The 25,894-nt window shown below is 42.3% G+C and overlaps 1 protein-coding gene across 3 annotated transcripts in view; it reads left to right on the top strand.

Moving 5' to 3' along the window:
• FYN (FYN proto-oncogene, Src family tyrosine kinase) overlaps window positions 1–25,637 on the top strand; it is a 130,874-nt gene extending 105,237 nt beyond the window's left edge. For all 3 annotated transcript variants that reach the window (XM_026844509.1, XM_026844508.1, XM_026844510.1), the window contains 5 exons: window positions 2,750–2,929; window positions 4,759–4,835; window positions 4,939–5,092; window positions 13,937–14,068; window positions 22,714–25,637. In XM_026844509.1, coding sequence (XP_026700310.1) covers window positions 2,750–2,929; window positions 4,759–4,835; window positions 4,939–5,092; window positions 13,937–14,068; window positions 22,714–22,922 — 752 coding nt within the window. In that variant the 3' untranslated portion in view covers window positions 22,923–25,637. The remainder of the gene's footprint in view (window positions 1–2,749; window positions 2,930–4,758; window positions 4,836–4,938; window positions 5,093–13,936; window positions 14,069–22,713) is intronic.
• The last annotated feature ends 257 nt before the right edge of the window (window positions 25,638–25,894 follow it).

Here is a 25,894-nt window from a genome sequence, read left to right as displayed (position 1 = left end):
TATGTATGAGCCAAATAACCAGCTGGCTATCCTGGGTTCTTGCAGCTGTCTCCTGTTGCAAGACTACAGCAAGGAGCATGGCAGCAAGTCTGTGAAATTTATAGAATTTATGAACTAGAAATGTAGAAATGTATAGAATTTCACAGAATTACAGCTGACCTGTTGCAAACAAACCTACCTATGTTTTCTATTAGCATCCCCAGATAACTGCAGTTTCATCTTCTTGTTCTCCATCTTGAATGCATGTGAGAGTTTCAAGTTGATGTTAATACTTAGTGGTCATTTTTGTGTGCCATAGATCTTAAACTGTTACAGTAAGCTAAAGGAGCAAATGCAATTAAAAAAAAAATCAGCTATGAGAAATAAAGTGCCAAATACCAGTACCAAATATCTGTCAGAAATGCAAAATTATTATTACAGTTATGACATTATGTTTCTTAAAGTAATGTATAGTAAAAATATTTTAACAGCCCTGAAGCATTACCAAATCGGAACAGGTTAACACAGTAAAAATTAATAAAAAATGCATTAAGTAATAACTAAGTACGTAAGGGAGGAATTCAGAGGGAAGTCTATTCTAATTTTCTATTAGGCAGAAACATACCAAACCACAAGAAAATTTAAAAATTTAACCTGAAATTTGAGCTGAGATTATAAGTTAACTTTTTTGTTTGATTTTCTTTTTTTCAACTGGAGAAATTCATAAAAATATTTTAAAATAGACCTGCTGAAAACACTTCATGGTAATAGAACAAGTCCTGGGATTTTTTTTTAACACAATGCAAACAGATAATACACAGTGAATCCTGTTAATATACCAGGTAAAATTCTAATTTATTAATGCCAGTGACAGAAGCCCTGATGCCCGTGAAACTAAGGTTTCATTCCTAGTTCATATAATTTGCAGTACCTCTGCAAAGTGGCTGTGACTGCCGGCACTCTGCAGTCCAGACCCTCAGCAGCTCCAGATAAAACACACTCCCATTCACCCATCAGAAAAGATTTTGGCCACCCTGCTTGAAATTAGGAGGCAAAACCACATCCTTTCCAGCTTACATGGGAGTGCCACTAAAGCAAAGTACTGCTTCAGCTCTGGTTTGAAGGACTGAATGAAACTAAGACCTCAAGAGTCCTCCTCAAGCGTGCTGGGGTAGCAGTGGTAGCAACTCCAGAAATTGCTCCACCACCGGTGGAGGTGACAGCACCTGGCACTGAGCTAGCAGAAGAGAGGCAAGGCATAGTGGAAACCGAACTTGCACTGCACACCTTTGGCTAATATGTGCCTCAAGCACCCCTTGGACAACGTCCTGTGTTGCTGCGAAGATTGCCCTGTAAGTGAGGGACAACACAGGCAGTGGCTACCCCGCCTCTCCTACCCTGTCCTTGGCTAGGCAAGGTGGCAGTTGGGACCTGACCACTTACACAAAAAATAATCCAGCTCATTTTATGCTCTGGCAGGTTGCAAAAGCTCGCGATCAAGTTATTTTGGCTTAACCAGTTCCCATGCCACAGCTGAGCCCTGATAACTGTTAATGGGCTTTTAACAAAGACAAACCAGGCTTATTTTACACGTTACCTTTTTTGATGATGTCTCAATCTCTAGATCTGAGCCTGAATCTTTGTGTACTTTGTAGGCTTTCTGCTGTCCTCATGCTTAAGTGCAGAGAAGCAATTTTTACTTAATGTGATTAATTCCTAAAGTCATTTCGTATTGTTCTGTCTTAACATACAGCAGCTCCCTATCAACAGGTCACAGGTCCCATTCAAAGCCATTTGAGCCCTGGCTCTAGAGCAGGGTTCTGGCAAGTCTGGGCAAGGAACAACAAGAAGGCACTAGGAAAGTGATATTTCTGTCCTTCTTAATAAATTTTTCTTCCCTTCCCCAGTCCCCCATCTCTCAGAAAAACTGTTAACATAGGTAGGCATTTTTGTTGGGTTTTTTTTTCTTTCCAGTCCTCCTTCTCCCCCTTGCAAATACTGAAGTGAAGGCCCATGTCTTGTGGGATGCCCTGAGTCAGCATTCTCTTGCAGTCTCCAGGTCTCTGTGCAGGCTTTCAGGTGTTACAGAAGACTTGGTAGATGATGGCTGAAAAAGGGTGCAACTTGTCCATTTTAGTGCTGACTGCAAGTAAAGAACAAAGTGAAGTGGACAGGAACCACCTTGTTTTCAATCAGCAGCTGCTGGGCTTCTGGGGATGAGGAGGGGAAGGAAAAAGACGCATTTCGGTTTGGAAACACGCCCGTGTTTCTAAAATGAAATCGATTCAGAATTTGTTTCCTGGGAATTCAGAATATTTTTTTCCTCTGACTCAGAACAAAAACAAAATGTTAAAATGTCTTGCAAATGAAAAGTTCTGGGCTTAACCGGTTTTGTTATCCGAATCTATGACTGGAGCTGTGTTGTTGTCTGTAGCAATTACTTGTTAGCAGGGGAATACACGAAGATGGGTTTCAGCAGTCCCGTGTTTCTTACTCAGAGAAGGTGTCTGTGAACATCAGTGGAAGGATTGTCTGAGTAGGACAACGGTGATTGTGCCCCAGTGCCAATGGGAATATTATTTTTCAGTATAATAGACTAAAATATGAGGGAGGCATGGGAGGAACATAATGATAAGGCAACATGGGAAATCACACTTTAAAAAAATTATTATATTAAGTGTCCTTGCTAGTTTATTCCTTGGTTACATTAGGCATCGGGCAGAAAAAGGAGCAGAAGATGTTTAATCTAACTAAGTGTCTGTGCTTGTAGGTACGTGGAATGGAAATACTAAAGTGGCTATCAAGACCCTGAAGCCTGGCACTATGTCTCCAGAATCCTTCTTAGAGGAAGCCCAAATCATGAAGAAGCTAAAACATGACAAATTGGTCCAACTTTATGCTGTGGTATCTGAAGAACCCATCTATATTGTCACGGAGTACATGAGCAAAGGTGAAGCCAGAGCTGCTGCCCTTGATAACAATATTTTATCTTTATTGATGCTCCTTGGGGATACTGAGGGAGGTGCTGTGTGATGCATGAACAGCATGTGAGGAAGGAGAGAGGGAAAGGGGAAGATAAATTCACCTCTGGCTTCAGAAGAATTATGAATTCAACTCTGAACTGGGCCCAAAACATGAAATCTACTAGATGTACAAAGAAAATTTGCACTAGGTGAGGGAGGGAGAAGTTGGTGCAGCCTAAGTGACTCCAACTGCATCAGTATCTGAACTTCCCTGAAAAGTGGAGCTCTGCATTTTCTAGGTTTGAATGATACTACATGCCACTTCCCAAGATCCTAGCTTTTCCTGCTGCCAGAGAGTTCATATGGCATCTTCTTTTGGTGTTTACTTGTTGGCCTAAGATTTCTGTTTTCTTCTCTTGGCAATCCTAAGCTCTGTCACATGCATCTCGCTCTCAGATCACAGCTTAATTTTTAGCCCACCCCATTTATCATTTTAATATGTGATTTGCACATACGATTCTTTCCCTCCTCTTTCCCCTTCCCTTTCCCCTTCTCTCTTTTCTTTAAGCTACATAACTGATAACGATGTAGTAAAAGGAAAAGTAAAACTTTTTGCTCCATCTTATCTCCAGCAGGGGTGCTGAGAGCAGAGAAAAAAATCTGCTTGTTTTGGAAAAGCAAATGAACCAAATAAGAAACATAAGTTCTCACAGGGAAGTTTCATTGTACATTGGAGGATATACTCTGAAATTTTAAGTGCATTTTTTCAGTCTATTTGGAGTTGATTTTTATTTTCCTGGCAGGTGCCTACCCACCTCCCTCCTCAGAGGCATCCAAGCCCTGACTAACTCACACTTTAATCATATGTCTCAGTGACAAGCATGTGCTTTTTCCCCTTTAAAAAAAAAGACTTCTCAAAATCCTCCTGAAGTACGTGGTTTATTTTGGCTTACTTTACTAGTTTTTACTGTAACATTTTACATCTTTGGATCTGAGCTTGAGGCTGACGATTTATCAAGGGAGAAACGCCTAATCATCTGTCTTTTTCCCTTATTTATTAAACCAGATTACTGACCCTGTTTAAAGGAGACTGCAACACTTCTCTGTTTGAATACAAGATTGGGAAGGGAGCTATAGCATCCTAGGCTTTTTTTTTAAAGCTACAGGGAACCTCCTTGCTTTCCCTTGCACTGGGGAGCTATGTCCTTACTGCTTTTGCTAAAATTGCTTTCATTTATCTCTGCTTTGTCTTCTCTAGTTTTGCATAGGGGTCTTAGAAGAAATTAATGGTTCATGCTATATTTAGTTATGGGGTACCTAGAGAAGGAGCACTACTAATTTCTAAGGAAAATTAGCCTTTGTTAATGCTAGCCCCTTTGGGCTTAACAGGCCCCCGGCTGACCTTTCTTTTGGAGCAGGTTGAGCTGGGATCTGACTTTTTCCATAGCTTGTGTGGCTTGGAACTGAGCTGATGCTTTGCAGCTAACTGAGGCCTTTAGAGAGCAGCAGGTATGTAGTTTCAAAGAGCACTGGAACAGTTAGGAAAGATCAGCTTTCTCAGTAATGGTCAGGAAAATTAAAAACAATGTTTCTTTTCCCTGAAACTCTCTTTGGACTAGTGACGTATTCTTCTGCGAGCCAACCTTAAAGAAAAGTGAAACAAGTAATTCTAAGATATGGTGTGGTTTTTTGAAACTGTCCACTTGAACTCGAAATGCTGCTGTCTTTAATATTGTACATATTGGTGCACCTCCATCCTGATGCATAGCTATTGTTTCCCTAACATCTGTCTGTTGTGTCAACTTTGCATTTGCAGGGAGTTTGCTAGATTTCTTAAAAGATGGAGAAGGAAGAGCTTTGAAGTTACCGAATTTGGTGGACATGGCAGCCCAGGTCTGTCTTCAGAGTATTGAGTGCTTAGGTGTATATGTTTTATAGCTCATGTATGACTGAGTTTGTTTTAAAATGCACCGATTGTGTTGCATGCTTCTCGCAGGTGGCTGCAGGAATGGCATACATTGAGCGAATGAATTACATACACAGAGATCTGCGGTCTGCAAACATTCTGGTGGGGAATGGCCTAATATGCAAGATTGCCGACTTCGGATTGGCAAGACTGATTGAAGACAACGAATATACTGCCAGACAAGGTACATACAGCAGCAGGCGTAGCACTGCAGCACATCCTTGTGACAGGGGAAGAGTGGTAATGGCTTTAAAAAGCTCTGTCTCGTATGCTTTGGGGTTGCTTTCGGTAAATCCTGAACTCATATTAACTACTAGCCCATAACGTCACTACTGAAGGCCTGTCCTAAAGAGAACATTTTATTTACTTGTCTTCCCTTTAAAAAATGACCAAAATGAAACAAAGATGATGAGTGAGAGCACGGGTGGGTGAAGTGACAGTAAAGACTAGATCCTCATGGAGCTGTAACAAAAGAGAATACTTTAATTACCAGCCTTGAAAGCCTGAATGGGGTAATCCAGAAAAGCCTATGTAAGCTGTTCCTTTCATTGTGTGCCTTCTAATATTTACTAACCGCTGTCAACATTGCTGTGCTACCACTATCAACATTGCTGCACTATTCTTATTTTCTTCATTTCAAACGGGTCAAAGAATTGTGTCTCTATGCAGTGGAGCTGTCTTTCTGAGCACTGTGTTTTCCTTGGGAGTTTAAAAAGTTACTTTAATAGGAAAACGGGTTTCCAGTGCCACACAGAGTTCTGGGCACAGCCGACCACTGATACACTATAAAAAAGTATCAAAGAGTATTGTAGCTTTTTTTAAACAGTATGTGTGTGTTCAGACTGAGCCATGACACAGTCTCTTTGTAGTTAGTCATTCTTTACAAGTCATGCTTAGTTGTCAGATGTTGATCCAAGTTCGCAGAGCTACAGTTTTGTTCTCTTTCTGTTGGCAGTACACGGTAGTGCTTGCTCAATATGTGTCGGTAAATACCGCTTCATCCATTTCAGTGCCAAAGCCGAGGAGTGTCCCATTAAACCCTTTTGTATGTCGTCAGAAAGCACAGGTCGGTTAAGTACCTCATAACCTGCGTTTACCCCCTCCTGTTGTGAGGTTTTTTTCTTGACCAGAAGTCCCTGTTTCAGCATGGATTTTGCCATTAATTCTTAGGAAAGAGCTAATCTCTTTCAGTAACTTTCAAGTGTTGATAGAAGGAGCCAGAGAGCTTCCAGCATGCCTTGTCTTGGCCTGGTAGCAGCAGCTCTCATGCCATTCACACCCCTCTGAGCTGCTGTCAGCAGTACCTAGTGACAGGGATGGACCTGGACCACAGGCTGTCCCCACCCTAAAAGTTACTTGCTTCAGATTTGGACAGCGAGGCTTGAATATTTTGGGGGTGCCCTTAAAGAGCCTGTGGTACTCATGCAGAGAGTTAACAACTACTGATTTCATCCCGAGGGTGGGAATTGTTCCTGGCTAGAAAAAATAGCCTCGTGTCATTCTCTCCAGAGTAATAAGAGTGTCTGCAGACTCTGGTAGACAGAAAGCTGCGTGCTTGCCCTTCCCCTGTGTAAAATGAGAAGAGTTTTCCTTGCACGAGGCAGCCCGATCCAGTCTGCAAAATGGCTTTGAAACAGTGTCCTGTATTATCTCTGTTTCTGTCTGTTTTACTGCCGTGTCTTTTGTTCACTTTGGAAACCACCCAACGTATAGTTTGACATGACTAATTATTTGGTTTAATAGACAAGTATGTGACCTACTTCTGGCCACATCTCTTCAGGCTCCTGATCCCTAGGAAATCCTCTGATGACCTGTTTACTTCCTGGTTTAAATCCCTCAGAATAGTTTTGCCCTCTTCATATGTTAGAAAGCTGTGAAAACCTGACTAACTGATGTTGAGGACAAGCTTCAATTTTTTTAAGACAATGAAATTAGTGGATTGTGGGTGGGAGAACTTTGAGCTGAGAAAAGCATCACACTGGGACCGGCAGAGAGGAATTGTAGTCATTGCTATCTCCTGCCCTTTTTCCATGGCAGAAATCACTTGTATTGTGGAAAAAGTGACTGGGAAGGGAGAAGTATTTAACTTAGCTTTTAACCTGCATTGCTGATGATCCAGAGATCTGAATTGTTTTTGCCTGGCTTCATCTCACGCTACCAGTATGGAGAAGACACCCATCCTTCCCATAGTTCAGGGCAATGGTCAGTACTTCCTTCCTCTGACCACAGGGTCAGGCTTAAGTCCTTCAGAACTACAGAATTCCTTAGAAGAGAGTCCCAAAGAGCTGTAATCACAGGCATCTTGTAGAAAGGTTTTCCTACTTCCACTAATTTTTTTTGACCCTTTCCTAAGTGGTAGCTTGTTCTAGGGAGGGGTGCATTTTTGACCAAGCAGAACACTCTCAGTTTACATTTCATTGCAGTTAACCTGGATTTCAAGCCAGACAGGCAGCCAGAGTGAGCCTAGGACCTTTAATTTACTGAGGAAGAAACATGGTTTCTCATGTGCCACTGGAATTTTTCTTCAAGTGGGATTCAGTCCTGGTTTGTTTAGTTAAACTTCAGTTTGAGCATTGCTTGGTGGAGACCACAGTATCAGAAGGAAATGGTTGCCTCTGCTTGTTTCCCATGACCTATTACTTCAGCCTTCAAGGGGATGCATCTGGGGACTGCTCTGTTTATCTAGCTGACTACTGCTTCAGTGGGAATTTTGACACAGAAGGAGAGCCTGGCCAGCGGAGGGGAGGGGGACAGGGCGCACTCCAGACTGGCAGCTCCTGTGGGAGAAAGGAAATGTTTTGCCTTACAAAATCTGAAGATTAAAGCTTCTGGTCACTCCTCAGCAATCGTCCTTCTCTTGGCTTAAGTGTGTTAATACAGAGCTCATTGTTGGCGTGGGTAAGAGGTGGTTTTCTCCAGCCTTGCTTGATCTTCTGTTCCCTTCCCCCACTGTCACTTTTGTCTCCGATTAAATATTTTGAAAGGAAACAGATGGGGATGCTTTGAGACCCAGCAGGCTAGAGTGCAGGATTCCTGAACCTATGTGGGTATTACCGAGCCTGGTGGTAACGTTTTACTGACCAGTTTATTTTCTTTTTGGTTTGAACAAAGGAGGCCTGACTGTTCCTAATTTATGAGAGGTAAATAAAAAGCGGTTCGTTGTCTGCACTGCCATTTCTCAGCAATTGTCAGGAAGGAAAGAGATGGTCATGCCACTAATGATTTAAAGTGTGTGACTAGCAGCTATACACTGCCATTAAATAATACAAAAAAAGTTCTTGGCTTGTAATGAGTATTTGGCTCCTCTTGCTTTTAGAGGAAGTGAGTAATCAAAGGGGAAAAACATGCCTGTTAAAGTGACGCCCATTTTAAAGGCTATGCTGGTGGACTGTATTGCAGCCTGCACCACTGGGGCTTGCTTCTTTTGGCTCTTGCTGTTGCAACATCTTCCCCCTTGGCCAGCGTCAGGCATTCGGTCTTGTTTCCTTCCATCAGTGATGATGTTTGTGTCAGTCCTGTAAGGCAAGACTTAAAACTCCTGGTATTCTACAGGACAGAGAGAAACTTCCCATCACCTCGCAAAGACAAGATTTCCCATGCAGTTCTGCTACCCTCACTCTGATCTAGTTCACAGCTCTGTGGAGTTTTGGCCAAGCACATGGCATTTTTGTGGAGAGTGCTGAGTGCTCCACAGAATTGCCGGGGAAGAGTTGTTACTATTCTAAGCAGTAGCAGCTGATACAAATTTAAAATTGCCTTAATAAAAAAAAAAAAAAAAAAAAAGCAGTTATTTTCCAGGCTGTGTTTCTACTGCATACACTGGCAGCACTTGCAGCAGTGTTGCTCCAAGCACACATGAAACAATAAGGATCTTTCTGATGCCTTCCAGACAAGTCAGAGCTATTTTGGGAACTCTAGTACATGTTTGTAAACTCTCAGATCATTTTTGCCTCCTTAACACTTAGAAATATCTCCTTCCTGCCCTGCTTAAAAACAAGTGATGTTTCTTATTTTGATTTCCTAGAAATGAGCTGGGATTTTTTTTCCCCCTTCTAGGCTCTCCCCCGTCCTTTTGCAGAGACTTGGCTCACAGCTCACAAACTAATCGGATCTCTCTTGTTCACAACTGACTGTATTGCAGGCTGTAACATCCAGGGCATTGTCCTTGCTCCCTACCTGCCATTCCCCAGACCAGCCGTGGAGCAGACAGGAGGAAGGACTCTTGCTTCTCAATAGCCAGCCCCCAGGGGTCCCGGAGAGGGATCACTGATATGCTCCTACAGAGATGCCATCTGCTCTGCGAGAAGGAGCACGGCTGGGTCAAGAGGAAGGGCGAGGGGAAGTGGGGGTCATGCAGGCAGAGGGAGAGAGGGGTGTCTAGACCCGCAGTTCCGCCTCTTGTCCCCCACTTCCCAGAGAAGGGTCAGCCTACGGAGCCTGCTTCTGATCGCTGATGTTTTGCCAGGCTTGTAATTTCATGTTCGTTCTCACAGCACAAAAAATGTAATTGCGCAGTCCCTCCCACACAGCACTCATCATCGCCTACCAGGACTGACTCGTTTCCTGTTACATGCTTGCTTCAGCACTTCATTTTTGCCTTTTGAGGCTTTCCCTTTCCAGCCCCAGGAGCAATTTGGTGCTGCACTATGTTCTCTGGTCTCTATCGCAAGAGTTCCCCTGGGTTTTGGGTCTTAGAGCTTTGGGTGCTGCACTGGGTTTGGTTTTAAGGTTCTAGAGGTAGCAGCTTCATAACATTTCTGGAATCAGGATCACTATCAAACTGGCAGCGGCTCAGGGGCATGCATTTCAGAAATTTCTGCTTTGTGGAGATTTAGATCTGAAAAAAAACAAAGCTCTGAGGGATTTTCGCTCGCCTCAGAATAAACCATGCTGAGAGTTGTACGTCAAGGTCACTGAGTTATCCCAGCCCCCTCCACTCCTTCTAATCACATGACCTGCTTATAGCTGACAAAGAATTAAAGCAGGGCCATGGATTGATTTTTCCCAAGGAAACCCTCCTGGGAGATAACCTGTGTGAATGCCTGGGCAGAGCCAGGCAGAGGTCCTTAGAACAAGGATGAGGCTCACAAAAGTCCTCAGAGGTAGAAGGCAGGGCTGGTTGTCCTAACAGTAAATTGTATGAGCAGCTCTGGCTTGATGTGGTTTCGAGCAGTGTAGAGCCCAAAAAAGGCTTTCCTCAAGCTGAAATGTTTCAAAAAAGGGACAGAGATAAAAACTGCAGATTAGTACCTTGCTCTGGGGCAAAGACAGGCTATCCTGACCTAATGAATGTGGTGTGCTGTTGGTTTGTACACATAGAGTTACTGACCTACTAGTTTGTAATAAAATGGGTGCCAGAAAAAAAAAAAAAAGAAGATAAATCCCCCCCACTGATATAAAATCTGCCTTCAAAGTAGGAGATGGGCTGCCTTGTCAGCTGGGGTAATTTGGCTTATCAGATTTATTAACATGCTTGTCAGTAATATGCATTTTATCTGGTGCTCTGATGCTGTAATTTGTTTGCAGCACAAAGTCGGCTTGTTTAATAAGCTGCTGAGGTCTGGGCAGAGGGAGGGGATGGGTTTTTTAATCGATGTGTTGAGAAGAATATAAGCGCGGAGACTGTGTGTCGGTCAGGAGTTGTGCACAGCATCTGGCCTGTGCAAACGCTTTGTATAGCAGTAGCAATCAGGAGGCTTCGGAGCAGTGCTCAACACGTTCAGGTATTTTTGCCTGTGTCTCCAGTGCCAGACATTAGACAGGAGGCAGGACCTTGGGGGGATCCCTGTTAGACACATGCAGCCCCCTCTGCCGCATTCACATAGGGTGTGTGTGATCTCTTTGTGTTATGGCAGTGAATGCCTTGTACCTGCAGCTGTGCAGGTAGCCAGCCTGCTATGTCCTCACTGGTCTCTCCCCTTACTGATGGCTGTGCCATACTGGATTGCAGGCTTTCTTGGACCATGTAGCAGCCCGCGCACGTGGCTGGTCCAGAAAAACACGAGGCAGGGCTCTGCTGACAACCTCTCTGCCAACCTTGACTTTCCCTCCTCCCCATCTATCACTTCAAACCAAAGTTCAGGAAATACTGCACAAAATGCAGAACATGTGATTTTTGCATTGATTATTTCATCCAGGAGATCACCCACAGCAGGGGCAACATAGAAATGTAATGAGTGGCTGTGGGAGAGCTGAGCATGCACACGACCAATGTGATCAAGCAATGCCCGTTTATTACAACTAAGAAAGCCCTTTGATAATGTTCTCCCACACACGTGAGTAACATGCAGTACAAGTCCTCAAGATTGGACAGTTAACTTAGCCCAGGCTTTAAACCTTCTTATGATTGGATAAAAAGTGCCCCATCAGCTTTGCCAGGCACCTGCCTTGTATAACTTCCTCTTCCATCCCAACCCCTTCCGGGGGTTGTTTGTCTCGTCGAGTTTCTCCCCCCTCATTCAGGGTCACATCCTTATCACATTCTTGCTCAGCCGAGGCTCTTATCAGTCTTGTTCTCATGTGGGATTGCTCACATGTCCATTCTCTCGCAGAAAGTCCTCTAGAATCCCAACAAGTAGCTATCCTGTCATTGGAAAATCCACAACACAGACCATTTGTCTTCTCCAGCAGTGCTCATCACAGTCCAATGGGGTTTGTACTGCTCTACCTCTCAGGAAAAGGGATGTGCTGGAATTTTCCCCCGTCCTCACTTACCTCGCTTTTCATCTTCCCATGGTCCCTCGACATAACACACACTCACCTCCCAGTCCCACACCGGCAGTAGATGAGGAGGACAAAAATACCAGGGGAGTTGACCACAAAGGAGTCTGCAGAGATTTCTTTCCTCCAAAGATGAGTTGTAGGTGGTTGCTACCTTTGGGTCTGATTATGAGTCACCAGGGAATTAGACCAGGTTTGTCTCAGTTTCTCAGAAAAACACAACTGATTAAAGAAAAAAAATTTAAATAAAATGTATGCAACACGTGAGTGAGCAAGCGCTCATGCTTGGCTATCTCACACACCACCAGCCAACATCCAAGCCTTCAGGCTGCTGGCCAGCTGGGAACTATTTGTTCAGCTGGCACGGTGTGTGCGTGTGACTCTCTCAGCTGCACATATGAGAGAGCACAGGGACACCTGCCCTCATATTCATGGCATGCTTGCGCAAGCCCATCTAAAACCATGCACTGTAGGCTTGAGGAGTCTGACCACAAGATACATGCAGCTTGCAGTTTTTCCAGGGATCAGAAAGGGGTGTATAGCCCTTTTTTCCAGGGATCAGAAAGGGGTGTATAGCTGGTGGCTGGGGGAGCTGGTTGCTAACCCCACATGGCTGCTGGTGCTGCTGAAGCGGGGCCAGCTTCCAGGATGGAGGCTGATGTGATGGCAGGCTCTTGCTGCAGAGATCTTGGACATCATGGCCAAGGCGGTTTTTAAGAGAAGATTAAGTTCTCTAAATTTTGAGTCTTGTAAACTAAGAATGGTCCCACAAAGAAGTGTAAGTTAGGGAGATTGAGATCAAAGCTGAGCACCCAAATTTTAGCTCCTGCCTGCATATCAACTAATGAAAATACAGAAGAGGCGGGCTCTTTTGAAAGTGAATAGACACCCAAAAATCCTCCAGCATCTTTGCAGTTCTAACCACTGATGTATTGATGCTTGACTAGATTTAAGTTCCTGACTTCAGGCATTAGGGATTTGAAACTTTGACTTGCATCTTTTAATTTAGCAAGACTTACTTGAGCAACTGCAGTTTTCCATAGAAAAACGTATTTGTTTCTGAGTAATATTCTCTCTTAGGATCCCTCACATGTAGAGCAGGAAAAATTTTAGCACACCTGATGTTTTACTAAGTAAGGACATGAGAATTGCCTTATTTACTTTGTACTCTGAGTCATGTCAGACTGCAGAGTACAGCAGAAGATACAGGGCATAGAGCACTGGATGTGATGGCAGAACAGCTCCAGCAGGGAACTGTAAACAGTGCCGTAACTTCACTCCCTGAGAGTGATTTGTCCATGTTGTTACACTTTCCACACTCCTCCTGAAAGCTAAGGGAACTTTTATGAAAGGGTGGTGAGAAGTCAAAGTCGGTCTGTTTCCAAATTCAGGAGTGTTTGTCACTAGGGATCAGCAATAAGCAATGCAACTCTTTTGCCTGTATGTTAATACAAGACACCAGGGAAATGTCTGCATATTTTTTCGTACATACTACGAGTTAATTATTACCACAAGACTTTTCTTTAAAGTCATACTGAAAATATTTTCCCTAAGAAAACAGTAAATGATTGGAAAAGCAAATAAATCAGTGTTTAAAGGCTTGTTATCTTACCATCCATACCACAACTGGCTCCTGCAAGCTCTGATGATGGATGAGCACATTAGAACTGCACGTATTTAAGGCACTACAGGCTTTTCAGTGCCAGGAGCTTAAAGTACACTGTCAAGTTATAAATCACAGGCCAAAGTTGTGCCTTGACATCACTGCACTCCAAGCAACTCGAATGGCAGTATTATTTGTAAGTCCTTGCATGTTTCTCATGAAATATCAGGTTTGTTTTTAATTTACGTTTTTACCATGTTTGTTTTGCATTTTCCTCAGCTTGAGCAGGGAAACTAGGAGGTACATTTCCAATAAATCTCACTTCTATTCATACGTGCTAACTGTGTTTGACTTGCAAATATCACAGGGAAATGTTAATTTAAAACATTCTGGAAGAATTTCTATTATATTAAGCTTTTTGGTTTTTAAAAACTTTTTTTTTAATAAAACTTCAAACCTGAATTAAAATGTTTTAGCCTTCTCTTGGGATGTGGGACAATCCCACCCCTTCCCTGCTAAGTCTTCCTTTCTGCCCTACACATTCCACCCGCCTGTCCTCTCTGACCATACTCCATGGCGCTGTTTGTTAACGCTTGCCTTGCAGCTCTGCCCACCTGCACATGTCGCAGAACACAACAGTCACCTGCAAACTGGTACTTTGATTCTGCCTCTATTCTGATTAAGATTCATTTATTCTTTCATTAGGTGCAAAGTTTCCCATTAAATGGACTGCGCCAGAAGCAGCATTGTATGGAAGGTTCACAATAAAGTCAGATGTGTGGTCTTTTGGGATCCTACTGACAGAGCTGGTAACAAAAGGGAGAGTGCCATACCCAGGTAAGAAAACAGTCTGAGCCCTGCCTCACCTGGGGAAAGGAGTGGGAGTGAGCCGTATGCTTAAATGGGAATGTTTCTTTATTTTCACTGGACTCAAAGGAGGATGGTTATCATGCTAAGTTCTGTGTAAGTTTGAAAACTCATTTATTCTGTCAGTCTGGTTCTCTGCGAAGTTTGATGACTGTCTGAATGTCTGGTATTACCAGATCTCTTTTTTTGAAACTCTTAAATTTCAATCCTTGCTTTCAAGATGGATGGAAAGGAAAGCAAATAATTCTGTAATGCGCAGGGCAGAGCTCATGGCAGGGTCACAGTGGGGCCAGATTCTCTGCATGGGGGAACTGGAGGCCCCATGGCTCTTTGTTGAAACCCTGCCAAGTATCCAATGGATTAAGATTTGTAGGAGAGGTGATTGGATCTGCCTGTGCTTAGAAAGACCTTTTCATTCTGTTGCCCCCCTGAAGGTTGTAGGCATTCAGGTGAAGAGAAAAGAGGTGAGGTGAAAGCAGTGCGCTACATGGAAAAGAACCTAATCCCTTCATTTTCTTATCAGCACAGATACTAACAACAGGGCATCTAGCTGCATCTTTAATCTTTTCATACAAGAAAAATTATCTAAATACTCACCAGTACAGCTGTGTGCACTGCAGCTGATTTAATGAAAAGTGCCCTAAAGCACTTCAAATTTTCCAGTCTGTGCCATGATCAAGCAGTCAGATCCATACATCAGATTGCACAGGAGAAGCATCGGGGTGGAGTTCAGTTTATCCTGTGATATCTTATGTCACTTCAGAGGCTGAACTCAGCAAAACTAAACTTTCACAGTTTTACCAGGAATTTCAACTTTACTGGTGCCTAGCAGCCAGTAGCTGATTATTTGGGAGCAGAATATGGGAACTGGAAGGCTTCTTGTGATCAACAGTGAATTTTGGCATGATTAACAGGGAGCAGCTTAGCAAAACTGTGATTGTGACAACAGAATGAGGTAGCAGAAAGTGAGATGACGTGTTTCTGTGGGATGGATGAGTCCCTCTGCCCAGCACTTCCACATGTGGTTAAAGAAAAGCGGGTGTTGCCAGGACATGGAGTCGCTGTGTCAGTAGCTGGCACAAAGATTGCCATGAGGATTACTGGCAGTGGTGTGGGAGAGATGTGATTTCACCAGGTTTATTGAGGGTTAAATGCAGACATGGCACTGTGTGCAAAGGTCAAAGACAGAAAGAAGATGTGTAAGGCTTAGCTGACACGGTGTTCCTCCCAGAGGGTGGGCAATGCTTCTCTCTGGACTGCAGGAAGAGAAAATTCCTAGTCACTACCAGGGGACTGTATGCACAGGGGCTCTTGCCAGCCAGGGCAGAGTTAAGGCGATGTTTTTTTCCCTGAGCTCCACATTGGTAGGGCAGAGATGCTCAGTGACATGTGACATCACATACATGAGCACAGACACATGCACGCACAGGGAAAATACTATTCCAGGCAAAAGTGACCATCTAAACCCTATGCTAACTCACAAGTTTGTAACTGAACACAGTGTTGGCCATGGCAGTAGAGGATATCTGCATTTCACAAGTGTTCCTTTCCCTCCCTGAAGGAGAAAGAGGCCACTGGTTGTGCATTTAAGTGCTTGCAATATATAACTTCTTGTAGGACCCATGACAGGAATCTCAGGCATGGTCTGCGTTCTGAAAATGTGGATAGTTTCATTATGTAGCAATTAGAGCACATCAAAGACAACTAGCGGCACCTCTGCTCTCTCAGCACCATCCTCCCCCATCATCCCTCACTACATAAAGCCCTCACATACTGAAAGTCCTTCTGGCTCACTCTCTTCCACCTGTGCTAGGAAGACATCAAGTAGCTGGAAGCAACTTTTTGTGTCACATATCGCAAAGTCAGCAATTTTCTGGATGGTCATGTACTGCCTTGGTTACGCACTGCCCGAACTCTACTCCAGGGCCCTTCCTTCCCACCAGGACTCACACCCTGCTCAGCCATCATGGTCACCATCACTCCTCTCTCTTGTCAGTTTTACCTAAAGGCAGCCTCTATTTTAAATTTGAATTTCCAAATACTTTAGAGATTTCAATTTGATCCCGTTCCCCAGACCCTAACTGGGAGAGCTTTTATAGGCTGAGGGCAACGGTGGAGAGAAACTGGAGCCTTCTCAGAAGGGTCTGTCTTTGCATGTGGGTTGAAAAGAGGGCTTGGACTTCCCAAGGTGACAAAGACCTCCTGAGCTCCTCAGAAAAGACTCTATTTTACCCTGACATAAAAAGGATCATCCATCCCTGCTTCATGCTGTGGAGAGGAAGGACTGCCTGGACAGTTGAAGCTTCATGAGTTCAGATCCCTGACTGGGTCAGGGAGTAGGGTTCAGATGCACCCACAGGGCTTCTGCCATCACAGCATGGCTTGCACAAGGAGGAAAAGATGGGAGTTCAACAACCCTGAGAGGCAAGAGTCAGTCCTCTTCACCCGATTAGACAACCTATAGGTGAGAGAATGCAGTTTGTAGGCACTGCCAACTACTTTGGCACCCAAGGCATGTGGATTTGCAAGCTGTGAAAAGGGTCAGCCTTGAAACAAAAAGTGTCATGGACCTGTGGCTCTGCTGTAATAATACCCAGTTTCTGAAACAGTTGTGGGCATATTGTCCTGATGTTCCTGCTTACAGCTTGTAGCAGGCCGGGGGTGAGTGGGGAGAGGCCCGCAGACAAAGGGATTGCTCTCTTGCTTGACAAGATCTTAGTGCCCAAAGAGGTTATTTATAGCACATATCCCAGTTCTGTGGTGGTAACCATGTCTGCAGGGCACTGTACCTCATGCCTTGGAAGAACCAGGCATTGTTTTAAGCTTGTGTAGGAGGGAGAAGCACAAAGAGGAGGACAGAAGGAGAAGTCAGGCAGTATACAGGAGGGGAATAGACTGTGTGGAACAGGACTTAGCCTTCATTAGCCCCCAGATTTCAACTAGTTCCTCTCCTGATGCTCCATTTTGGAAAAGCATTTTGGAGCAGTGGCAGGACACGTGAGCCGTGAATGTTTTCCAGGCAGAAATGAAGATGAGGCTAGAGTTCATAATCAAGCCTTGCCCCAGACCCTATAGCTCCTACAAGCAAGACTGACTTTTAAACAGGTGTCCTCATCTTCATCCTTCAACCAAGCCTGTTTCTCTGTCAATTAACATAATGGACCACTATGATAACTAATTTATTAGTGCTTTCCCTAGCCTTCCCTAATGTGTTCCCATTCTTTTCACAAGGCAGAAGACTGAAATAAGCAACTTTCACAGTCTTTCTGGGCATTGAAGTTCTGTTTCCACTATTACAGTGGGGAAGTAAAACCTAGATGTGGGCAGAAGAGGAGCCAGCTTTAAAAAATAGTCTGCTTAGTCAGCCTTTTTCAATATCTGTTTCTTTCCCCTTTCACAAATTCCCCTTAGATCTTAGTTTGGGATTTTTTAATGGAGTCTAAGGGTAGGAGGCTGCATTTCTCTAGCAGCAGTCAGAGAATTGGTGTTTTGTTTAACATGTTGCCTTTTGGATAGGCAAAAATCTCAGGTGCATTGAACAAGTACCTCTGACCTTGCCCCTTCTGCTTTCTGCTGCACTTGTCACATCAAGACATTTTATGTCTAGTGTGACAGCCACCACATTGCTGCCTCTAGCCAGGCAGGTCTTTGAGTCTGGGCTCCAAGCAGCTTTGCAGCCCCTGGGGAGCTCTGTTCAGCCTCTGCATCCCTGGGGGGAAGCTGGGCCACAAGTTCACAAGAGTGAATGCTACACTGCTCAAGGTTGGGGCCAAGAGCACATCAGTGAGCCAGCATAGGTGTGTGTACCATCATCACGGATGGTAGATAAGGAGCTGAGAGAGATGCATACTCAGCACATAGCACAGATAAGCTCAGGTGGGTTGCTTTGTGAGAAGGAAATCTCCTCTCCCAAATGCTGTAGCTCAAAGTTGCATCTCTTATACCAAGCAAACAATGAGTTATTTTAAAAAATAAAACCAAAACTAGCAAACTAAAAAAAAAAAATCAGATATTAATAGCCTAGCTCTGTGGGTGTTTTGACGATGAGGAGTTGATGGGGGTTTTCAGGCCTTAATTTCTAAATGAAGTGTCATAACTTCCAGATTTTTAAAACTTGTTTTATTTTTGCACAGAAATAACTAGGTTCATATTGTACTCAGTAAGAACAGCATTATGCTTCAAAGGTTGTCTTCCTTTAGGAGAGTTTTCCTGTTCCCTTCAGTGCACTGTTGTGCCTGTGTATGGAATAATCTTCCTGTCTAAGTCCCATATCCCATCCCTGTGCCCTCCCCTCTGTCTTTTGTTTGGAGCTGTCCATCAAAGTTAGAAGTTCTGCTTCTAGATCAAACTGGAAAAAAAACAAAACAAAACAAAACTAAAAATCAACCTATCTCTATTGTAACCCTCTCTTTTGAAAGCATGCTCTGAGTGCCAACATGATCCAGCCCCCGTGGAGGACTACACAGTTTTACGTTCTCAGTTGTACTAGAGAAGGGCCAACATGTCCATGTCTGAGGAATCTTTGAACATGAGCAGAGGCACAGCTCTGGGTTCTTGGAAAATCTGAAATATGGCATTTCTGGGGATGGACAGCAGCTGAGCTGTTGAGGCCTACTTTAAGCATTTGTGTCTGTATTAATTTGATCGTTGGTCTGAAAGCACATCTGCTGTGCTCCATCTGTCTAATCAAGCTCCTCAGAGCACTCCAAAGCACTTTCCAGTGTTTTCTGTAGCCACAACTGGAAACTTTACATCCTCTTTTATGTCACAGTAACTCTTAGTACTGCAGGTTTTCTAGGAAGAGTCAAGCAGCATTGTGTTTCTGTCCCCAGTCTATAGAGACAGTAGATTTATATTGTGTTGAACATTAAGTAGCTATATCCTGTGGAATCCTGAGGTTATTGGAGGTTTCACTAATAAAGCTGGATGGTGGGAGGTTTTCATAGTTGGTCTTCTCAGGGAAAAAAAGCTAATGGAAAAGCCATCTTTTGGAATTTGGGTATTTCCTTCTTCGTCCAAATGGTAATTCTAGAAACATCATTAGCACAAACTGATGCTTCAGGTGAAATATCTGTAATCTACAAAAGAATATTGCTGAGTATTTTATTCCACAGATTTGAGGATTTTACAATAAACTTTTAAGGAGTGTAGAAGCATACTGCAAGCAGAATTTCATTTATTATTTACTAAAAGAGTTGAAACTCTCGGGTATTCATTAGGAGAGTGGAGTTGTACAGACTGCTCAGATATTCTCTGTGGTGTTAGAAGTGCAGATACAACAAGCTCCCACTATCAAAAGAGAAACATTAAAACTTGTAGGATAAGTGAATATAGATAATAGGTTTGTAAACATAAATAGGCCTTTTCAGACATAAAAAGTATACCTGAAACACTGCTGGTTTTATAAGTCTGACTAATAATCCAATCGATTTTGAAAAACATGTTTTTAAACTCCTTTTTTAAATTAGCAGTACATGTCAAAACTGACAAAATTTCTTTGGCATATCCTAGGTGCTGCAGCACTTGCTGGATGTATGAATTCCAGTAAGAAATATGAGGTTTCTTGTTTGAAACTGAACTTGGTTTAGTTTCCTATCTGGGTTTTACCGGGAGGGAGGGGAAAGGAGAAAGGAAAAAAAGAGCATTTTCCTGGATTATACTGTGATGAGAAAACATGGCTTGACTGACTTTCCAGGGACAAAAAATTACTATGATTTTGGACAGCAATGTCTCTTTTATGTTCTTTTTTCTATCTTTTTTTTTTTTTTAAATGCGAAGTGAAGAGCTGTTCATGTTTTTCCTCCCCTCTCTCTCTCCTCAGGGTTTTTCTTGCAGCATACAGTTCGTTATCGAGTTTCAGAGCGTGCTTTGCAGCAACTGAGTAATACACTGAATAAAAATACCGAACATTTGATATCTTAGAATAACAGATCAGTTGGGAAGGAGCTTTTCTGCTGCTGTTGCTCCCAGTCATGTTGTACTTAAAGAGGTACTGCAAAAATAAAAACAAAGAAGGCAGTTTGTTTGTGATTTAGGTATATACAATGGATGAGTTACTAGTAACACTTATTTTCATAGTCTTTAATATGTAAGGGAGGCAAAACACAGCAGAAGTTCTTACCCCAAAACGTGAAGTAGTTCAGCTGGTCCAAAGACAAGAATATGAAAAAAGAGTGCAGATTTTTGTCCAAAACAGAAATTTTAAAAACTTATATTGAGAATACAACATGAGAAAAATGCCCATTTTTTCTCTTGTAGCATCTTGAAACCAGCAAGACCAGAAGATTTGGGTTAATGCTGCCTTTGGGTTGGTGATGACTAACAGACCACTAGTGTCATTTTGTAATTTAATAAAAATGTAAAATATGTTTGAAAATGTTCTTGCTGGATAATGAGTAACACTCAAATATTTGTTCAGTGTGTGGCAAGTTTTTCTGGTTTGTTGTGAGCCTGTGTGACCTAACAACATCAGTTTGGAGTCAATAATACAGGAGAACCTTAACTCTATGCAGAATCTGATGTCTGCAGAGGACTGTTATTATTCTGTTTTCATCATTCTGTCGAGTCCTAACCACAGACCACTTTAGGTGCTGTACAGAGTGTTTGCTGCTACTGATGACATCTAACTCCAAAAATACAGTGGGCAGATGCAGATGATAACTCAAACACAAGAAACCAGTGCTAAAGTGTTGGTCCGACCATTAGGAAATACTGTAAATCTAACCTTTCTTTCTGCAATTATCACTGCTGAAGGGAACGGTAAGAAGAGGTCTGTTGGAGGATGAGGCAGTTTTATGGGGAGGTTCTTCCACACACAAGAGGCAGCATAAGAAACAGCACATCAGTGCTTGTTTGAAAATCGAAGGTGCTGCAGTAAGCTAACCAGAACTGTGGCTTGACCAGGACTTGGCCAAATAAGAGCCTAAATGCTAGTGGTGCAGCCTGTGGGAGGCTTTGAAAGTGAAGGCAAGGATCCTGTATTTTACATAGTAAGCAACAAGTAGGAAGTGGCAAGACCATGCTAGGGTGGTTACAGTAACAGGCTAAGAAAATGATCCTTGCAGAGACACTGCAAATGGATATCAGCAGGAGGAAATTACCCTGTCAAGATAAGAAGAAAAGGTGTTTTGTAATCCCAACATGAGATGAGAATCTAGATGTGGATGGTCAGGAAAAACTGTATTTTGCAGATGCTCCTTTCAAAACATCTTGAAGAATTAAACACAGTCAGGACGTGAGGACATAAAGACCAAATCCAAGGATAGAGCTAAGTCACCAGCCTAAATGCTACACAGTGGAAGGATATTATTACTACTAGTCAAGGTTTAGAGTAGACAAGTGAATCTATATTGAAGAAGGTGGTTGAATTATTTCTCACAGATAAGTTTACCAAAAATATGAGCTAGAGGTGATCCCCAGGGTCCTGAAGGTGGGCCAAGAAAAGAGGACACCCTGAAAGAACAGAGTACTCGGAAGAGACCCAGGGAAGGATGGTGTCTTAGAAGCCAGGGAGAGGGTAAGCTAACAGAAAGAACAACATTAAGGTGCTGATTTCTAGATTTGGTCATGGAGGAACTTGAGTGTCACTAGTAGTTCTCCTGCAGAGCTGCTTGGCAGGACCCACTAAGTCAGGGGAGTGAAACTTGCAGATATTTTTCAGCAGCAGGCTGGGGCAGGGCTTGCCAACTGGCAAGCCACAAAGCTTGCAGTCAGCGTGCACTCTTTCTCTGATATACTTCTGCATGCCTGTGGTGCCAGTGTTAACCTTAACCTTTGGTACTGTTAAAAAGCCAAAGGAATTACTGGAAGGGATACTTAAACTGAAGCTGAGATTAACTGCAATTAACGTCTGGTGAAAAGCACTTCAGCAGAGGAATCAAGGGTTTGAAGGGGTTGCATAGAAAAGACAAGGTAGCAAAGGGCCTGGCTTGCCTCTTAGAGACAAGCATGATAGTGATATAACTTCTTACCTTTTTTGAGAGCGAGCTGTGGCTGTGCAGTGGAGCTGTTTGCTTGGCATTTGACTTGTATTCTGAGCAACTTTGTTCTTTTCTGGGTTGGGATGGAACGGTGAAATATGGTAGAAACAATACTAGCCAGCACAGATCAAGGGAGTGCAGAGCAGCAGGAGCAGCAGTAAGCTTCTGAACTGATGTTGAAGGGAATGCTGCTGGACATCCCTGGTAGCACAGAGTTTGTCTTGAAGTCTTTGCCGCATGACCTCACAGAGCACTTCAAGAAAGGCCCGTGCTCAGAGCAAGGGTTTCAAAAATTCATCTTCATTTCTAGAATTTTCAGTAATGTTTGTTGTAATGCATTTATTTTCCTGAACCATTTCCCATATTTCACGGCTACTGTTGTTGGAGAGGGAAAGCGCCAAATCCCACTGATTGTGAGTAAGCCAAGATGGTAACCATGGGAGTAGCGTTTTACTCATCACTGGATCCTAAAACCCTCTACTGAAAAAGAAAATAATCCAGGTTACCTTGCAGTAGATGAAGAGCTGAACCAAAACAAACTACTATGATCGAGAAAACCATATGTATTTTAGATACAGTTATACTTGGGTTAATTTTCCTGCAATTTAACAGTGTGGATTTGTCTCCTCTTTACAGGCATGAATAACCGTGAAGTCTTGGAGCAAGTAGAACGTGGTTATCGGATGCCATGTCCTCAGGACTGTCCCATCTCCTTGCACGAGCTTATGATCCACTGCTGGAAAAAAGACCCAGAGGAGCGTCCAACTTTCGAATACTTGCAGGGTTTCCTTGAAGACTACTTCACTGCAACAGAACCCCAGTACCAGCCCGGTGACAACCTGTAAATCCCTGGTCTCCAGACACTGTCATGAATTACCAGGTGTTTCTCAGCCCTGCCCCACTTGGCCTTCACCTTCCAACTCCGTGATCGGCTTCTCCAGAGTGCAGCATCTTCCAGCACCGCCATGCACAGGAGGGGCTGAAGCTGGGAACTTCTGCAGCCCTTGCCTATGACCACTTGTCCTAATAATCTGAATGTCCTGGATGAAAAGGAGAAAAACACTTGTCTTTTTCTTAATCAAAGACTCCAAAACTGCATTGTATTGATGTTATGTAAACTGCAAAACCTCTGTTCATTGTAAATAGTAACTCAGTGCCAATAACTGATCCTAGTGCTTTCCTTTTTTTAAAACGCAAAACCTATGTGATTTTAACTAGTCTTCTCCTGATTCAACTAAAAGTATTATTTTCCAGAAGTGGCCTCTTTGTCTAAAACATTTTTTTTCATGTTTTAACTAATAAAAAAAAAATCAGGACAGGTGTTTGGTTTTTTGCTTTTTTATATATAAAAAAATATATATAATATATATACATACCTGTACATACAGTATATGGGTGCTATTGCAGAGGAAACTCATTTGGAATTGAATGACTCCTGCTGCAGCAGTACCCAGAAAGCGATAATTTTACTGAAGACATGAAAACACTGGTGGAATTCTGAAAGCCAGTGATCTAATTTTTGGCTTTTGCCAAGCATGATTTTTTTAAATTGGATTGCACTTTTTGTTTATGATTATGTACCTGTAGATGGTTGTAACTTTGCTCTTTCAGGAATCATGTGCTGTATTTACAGTAATGTTTCCAATGTTTGACAAGTGTGTGATGATTTGTTCTTGAAATTAAAACGAACATATTTAAAGCAAGAAAACTACACCATCACCGTTTGAACTGGAAAATTGAAACTGCAAGGACTTCTTGTATCAAAACATATATACTGAAATGTTTCAAAAAGATTTATTAAACAGTGTAACCACATTCAGATGGTCTTAAAATCATAGCATTTTAGCCATGTCCACCTGCTAAACTGTTGGTCATGCAACTAGGATTTTTCTGTTTTATGTGTAACATTTTTCCATTGTAAAATAAGTGTGTTAAATGTCCTGTACTGCTAATGAAATTACTTTCTTTATGTCTGCAAGTTCTCCAGTGGAATTACTATGCACTTCTTTACATTTCATGGGGGATGCACAGAACAAAGTATTACCTTTTCAGTTGTCTGTACCAGCCTTGAATTACTTACGTTTAACCAAAAAAAAAAAAAAAAAATTCCTTTCTATTTCTATTGAGTTTTTAATACTGAGTTGCAAATTTTAAAGTCTTAATTACATTTTGTTATGGTTTATTTGCAAGTTTACATTTTAAAACTGTTTAACTTTCTTAATTTAGTAATTAAAAAAAAAAAAAGAGCATTTTACATTTGGATAGTTGTTCTTTTGTTTAAACTGTGGAGATAATGGTGGAGATGAGATAAAAACTTTTCAGGAAGGGGTGTCATGCCATTGGGGCATCATATTTCATAGGAGTATGCAGACCAGTTATCTATGGAACATCATTTTCCTAATTATGAAGTTACTATGTTTTTAAAAAGCTGGAGTTCAACTGTAAGGAAGATGGTTGAATGCATAGCTAGTCTCTCATTTCTCTGTTCTACCAGCATTTTTTTCTTCAATAGTTCTGTTGCATTTAACGTGAATACTTTTACAAGTGTTACGGGAAAATATTTTCTATGCCTTGTATTTCTGTTATTGCTTTAAATATTGCAGCCAAGTAAGACTTCCTGACAGTTGAAACTTTTTAAAAAATTATTTAACTTATATTGTGAATTCATATTCCGAATATTCACACACTTTCTAAAGCGAACCTTTTTCCGTTCCTGAAAACTAACCCAATAATGAATTGAGATTCAGAGAACAAATTATCATTGTTTTAATATTTTCTATACAAAACGTTGACTGAAAATCATCTTGCAATGGAGGCTTCCACACTTAGCCTTTCTTGAAGTGTGAATTTATATGGCAATGTTGCTTGTTACAAGATTTCCATGATAAATTGGTTAACGTTTTACATGTAGAGTCTATAAGTAATGTTATGTACATGATATATTCAATGTTGCTGTACCTGTAGCTGTGGAGTACTGAAGAGGCCATAAATCTTGTTGGACTTGTAGCTTCCTCTTAGTACTTACAAAGGAAGTCGTGGTCCTCTTTTTTCCCACAGCTACCCCCCTGCCTTAAAACGTCATCCACTGAACTGAGGACTCCATAGTAACTCAGTGGGCTGGCAAAGCCAAAATGTCACGTAATCAGCCCAGTGCTCGATGGCAAAGCATGGCCATTCTGCCAGGTTCCTTAGCAGCCTTCGCTATGCCACAAACTTAAGTGCAGTTTCCATCTGTAATGTGGGATGAGCCTAAAACATAAGTTTTGCCTATGTTTCTTGTTGTAAGTAAGACTCAGATGGGGCATTGTTGGGGTTTTATGGCCTTTATTTCTGATTCTTGGGTTTGCTGTTCCTTGTATTGCATTCGGTCTATGAGTACCATGTTGGTCTCTGCCACATCTCTGCCTGCAGCTGGCTTGTGTGCAGACTGGTGCCACTGTTGAGTGGCAAATCCAAACCATTTCTCATCGGTAGCTCTTCTGCTTCTTTTTCTTAATGTTGGGAGTTTTGTTGTTTGGGTTTTTTAATCTCTCAAATAAAAACATTAGCAAAAATTTAAACAAGGTTGTTAGCATTTTTGCTATAAATTAATAAAAACCTTTTCTTAAGCACTGTGTATACACCACAGATAGCTGTGTGGTGATTGTAAGAGTAGAATTATGAGTTTAAGTATCTCCTGTTCTGCCCAATAATTATTTTTTTTTTAATGTAAGGCTAAATAAATCCCATCGGGATAAAAACAACTGGCCAAACGGTCCCCGCACCAGCCTACCTGTAAATGTACCATGGTGTGCCAGCAAAGTTCCAGAACAGGTGA

Source organism: Athene cunicularia (genome assembly GCF_003259725.1).
Source record: "Athene cunicularia isolate RWA chromosome 3 unlocalized genomic scaffold, athCun1 chr3_part1, whole genome shotgun sequence".
NCBI classification, from domain to species: domain Eukaryota; kingdom Metazoa; phylum Chordata; class Aves; order Strigiformes; family Strigidae; genus Athene; species Athene cunicularia.
Note: the sequence above shows the minus strand (reverse complement) of the source record. Positions and strands in the feature narration are given on the sequence as shown.